The sequence below is a fragment of the Thermobia domestica genome, chromosome 5 (genome assembly GCF_964235325.1).
Source record: "Thermobia domestica chromosome 5, izTheDome1.hap1.1, whole genome shotgun sequence".
NCBI lineage: Eukaryota > Metazoa > Arthropoda > Insecta > Zygentoma > Lepismatidae > Thermobia > Thermobia domestica.
In genome coordinates this window covers 37,604,237-37,607,648 of record NC_137458.1, presented here as the reverse complement: position 1 = coordinate 37,607,648, position 3,412 = coordinate 37,604,237, and the positions used below count along the sequence as shown (strand labels likewise).

General features: G+C 40.0%; 1 protein-coding gene across 1 annotated transcript; it reads left to right on the top strand.

The window, feature by feature from the left end:
• Positions 1-898: 898 nt before the first annotated feature.
• Positions 899-3,000, top strand: LOC145685867 (forkhead box protein G1-like). Its single transcript, XM_081758527.1, has one exon. It carries the CDS (start codon positions 1,204-1,206, stop codon positions 2,353-2,355), a length of 1,152 nt encoding a protein of 383 aa, XP_081614653.1. The 5' UTR covers positions 899-1,203; the 3' UTR covers positions 2,356-3,000.
• Positions 3,001-3,412: the final 412 nt, after the last annotated feature.

Here is a 3,412-nt window from a genome sequence, read left to right as displayed (position 1 = left end):
AACGTTAGAACCCCGAGAAAACCCACGCACATGGTGTTTGTTCATCACAAAGCTCACTTGGCGTGAGCTAGGATGCACTAGAGATGAACGCTCTACCACTGAGCCAGCGCAGCCCCTCCTTGCACTCAATTCGATATTATCATCTGATATTTTCGTATCTTCCCTCTCTTTCCCAAATTTGTTGAATCTGTTGTGAATTGAAAGACATGTAGGTCTAATGTCTTGTGAAATGTATATTTCACCAGATGCAATCCAAATGCAATATGGATTTGTTAGTCAAAGTTTATTTACAGTTATGTTCTTCCTTCAATTTTCGTCTTGATTCGTGTAATTTGGGTTCTTCTCGGTAGTTAGTTTTTAGTTTAATTACAAAAAATAATATAATGGAAGTGCAAAAGGTCGAAATATTTGTATATTGATCTTTCTATCGCCTTACAAACCACGCACATCGAACACGTCAGCTTGTCAATAACAGAGAGAGAAAAAAAAAAAGCAAACGTAAGCATTAGTCCAGAAATAATGGTTTTGAACTGTCACTTAATGTCTTACTTCCACGAAATGTCTTTAACGGAGAAATTAAATTTATTTTTATTGATTGCGTTGTCCACGCGCGTTCCGCAAGTCGCATTAGTTTCGTGTTGATATTTCTCTTCCTTTGCGGGGAGCGGTCGGTGGCCTCCCTCCATCCAGCTGCTGTCTCTGTGTGCGCGCACTCTTCTTGTTTGTGGATACGTGCGAGACTGTGGGCAGGGAAGATACTTACCTGACGGCTTTGTGAGTCTGAGGCGGTCTTCGAAAGACCTTCTGCGACATAATTGGCTGCTGGGCGACTGGTAGGCGTGTACTAGAGACGGAGTCAGCGCGGCGGAGGTGCTCATCCGTCTACCGAAGTTGTCAAGTAAGAGAAAGGAAGTGAGGTGGGTTTAGTATTGCCTGAGTACGTGGAGAAGCGAGAAGTGTAGTGCACACGATCCTGCATTGTAACACGTGGTTGTTGAACACCTTTTCTATTTGTACTAACATAAGAACATTTATTTGGAGCCAGGACAGTGCTTGTTGTGGTTACACTATCCTACAAAACAGAGAGACCTTGTTAGCCAAGTAAGTGCCCTGACACTTGTGTTCTCTTGGTGCATGTGTCTGTGGTGAACACGGAAGTGAGTGTGAGTGTTTGTGTCTTTTTCTTGGTCCGGGCATGACAATATGGTGAAGGTGGAAGGACCCATGCCTCATCCTATCATGGCTCGCACGCCCTTAAAATCTTCATTCAGTATTAGTTCTATTTTGCCCGAAACTGCTAGTCGAGCTCCTAGCCCTGCCACGCCAGATCCAGACTCCGATGAAGATCTCGATGTGACAGGCGGAGACACACCCAGCCCATCACCATCCGCGACGGAAATAGAAAAAGAAGTGCCGCAAGAAACGAAGAATGGTGAAGGGAATTCCGAAAAGGACAAGGAAGGTGCAGAAGAAAAGAAAAAACACGAAAAACCTCCCTATAGTTACAACGCCCTTATTATGATGGCAATTCGACAAAGTCCCGAAAAAAGACTAACGTTAAATGGTATCTATGAATTTATTATGAAGAACTTTCCTTATTACCGTGAAAATAAGCAGGGATGGCAGAACTCTATTAGACATAACCTCTCCCTCAATAAGTGTTTTGTGAAAGTTCCGAGGCATTACGACGACCCAGGGAAAGGAAACTACTGGATGTTGGATCCCTCCAGCGAAGACGTCTTTATTGGCGGAACAACGGGAAAACTCCGTCGGCGATCCACAGCAGCATCCAGGAGCCGTTTAGCAGCCTTTAAACGGACAGTAGGAGGCCTCTACCCGGGTCCTTATCCGTCAGCGTGGGGACTATCACCTCTAGGTCAGCTTTACTGCAACCCTGTGTACAGGTATCACCCAGCGTATCCTTATCCAGCAGGACTTTTACCACCAACAGCGGCAGCGTTACCAAAGCCCACCCCAACACATCACGGATTCTCCGTTGAGAGACTTTTGGGTCCGGAATCATATCCCACTGCAGCGGCACTTAACTCCTCCGTTGCAGCACTTAGGACAGGTCTTGGTATCTCAACGCAAACATCCACGACGACGTTACTATTTCCGAACCCTCACGCAACTAACCCTTACGATTTATACACCACTCTAAGAACTCTAAACCCATCTTCTGCGTCATTACTCGGGAGTGGTAGTGCGTTAATGAATCATCAAGTTGCAGCGGCGGCTAGTTCACCTGTAGCAGGGGCCCCAGTGAGTTCCAATTCAACATCAGCATCAAGTCCCGAACCCAGCACAGCGACGCCTATTTATAAACCAGTGACTGTCCTTGCGCGGCCGAGCTAGACGTGTGTGTGTGTGAGTGAAAAATTACGAAAAATTCCTTTACGAACTGTGATCTCATAAACATTATCAAAGAAATATTCTGGTGAGTGATATAAACTTGTCTTTAAGAAAGAAAGAAAAAAAACTATGTTCAACGAAAAAAACATAAGCCAGTGAATCTTTTATTCAGTACATTTCATGTGTTGTGTGTGTGTGTGTAAATAATTATAAAAGAAATAATTAATTATTTCGTGTAAATATGATATGGCGGATTCTTATTGCGGACAAAGTCTACTTAAAAAAAGAAATTAAAATACCTCAATGTTGTTACGTCCACAAACATAACACAAATTCAGTATGTTCTTTCGTAATATTATTTTTTAATAGGCCTACAACACTCTTCTGAAAAAAAATTCTTTTTTTATAAATAGAAGACTGTTTCACTATAAAACTTTTTTGTTGCACCAAATATATATAACAAAAACAAACGTTTCTTGTCACCAAAATTTCAGTGGAAAATATTTCTAAACGTTTAATGAATGTAAATAAATAGAATCCTGTGTGCATATACAATTATAAATTGTACAGTGATTTGACAAAACCAAAAGAAAAGAAGAAAATAGATATATCTATATAATAATAAGTCAATTAAAAATTTAAACTTTAGTTCTGTGGTTTTTTTCAATTATCAAAACAGTATTCATGATTTGCCTATAGTTTTCCTAAGGTTCTTTGCATTCTTTAGAATTATTACTGCATTTTTTAAGAATTATTTCGAAACATCCGTGGATGCTTTTCTTTTAGGTGCGACTCGAAATTTTATGTGTGATGAGGTGAGGGGTGAGGAGGATTCTGTTATTTTAGTGATATAATATTGTTCTCATAATTCCCCGTACTTCACGCTTACAAATTGGATTAAAACTTCTATTAGATATTAAGAGAATACAGTATGAAATGCAAGCAATACATCTTTTTTTTTTTTTTTTTTTTTTTTTTTTTTTTTTTTAATAAGGTTCTTCTATCACTGAAGTAACACTATTTTATTTCCACTTAAAAATTTATTTGCATCTTTTTGGTG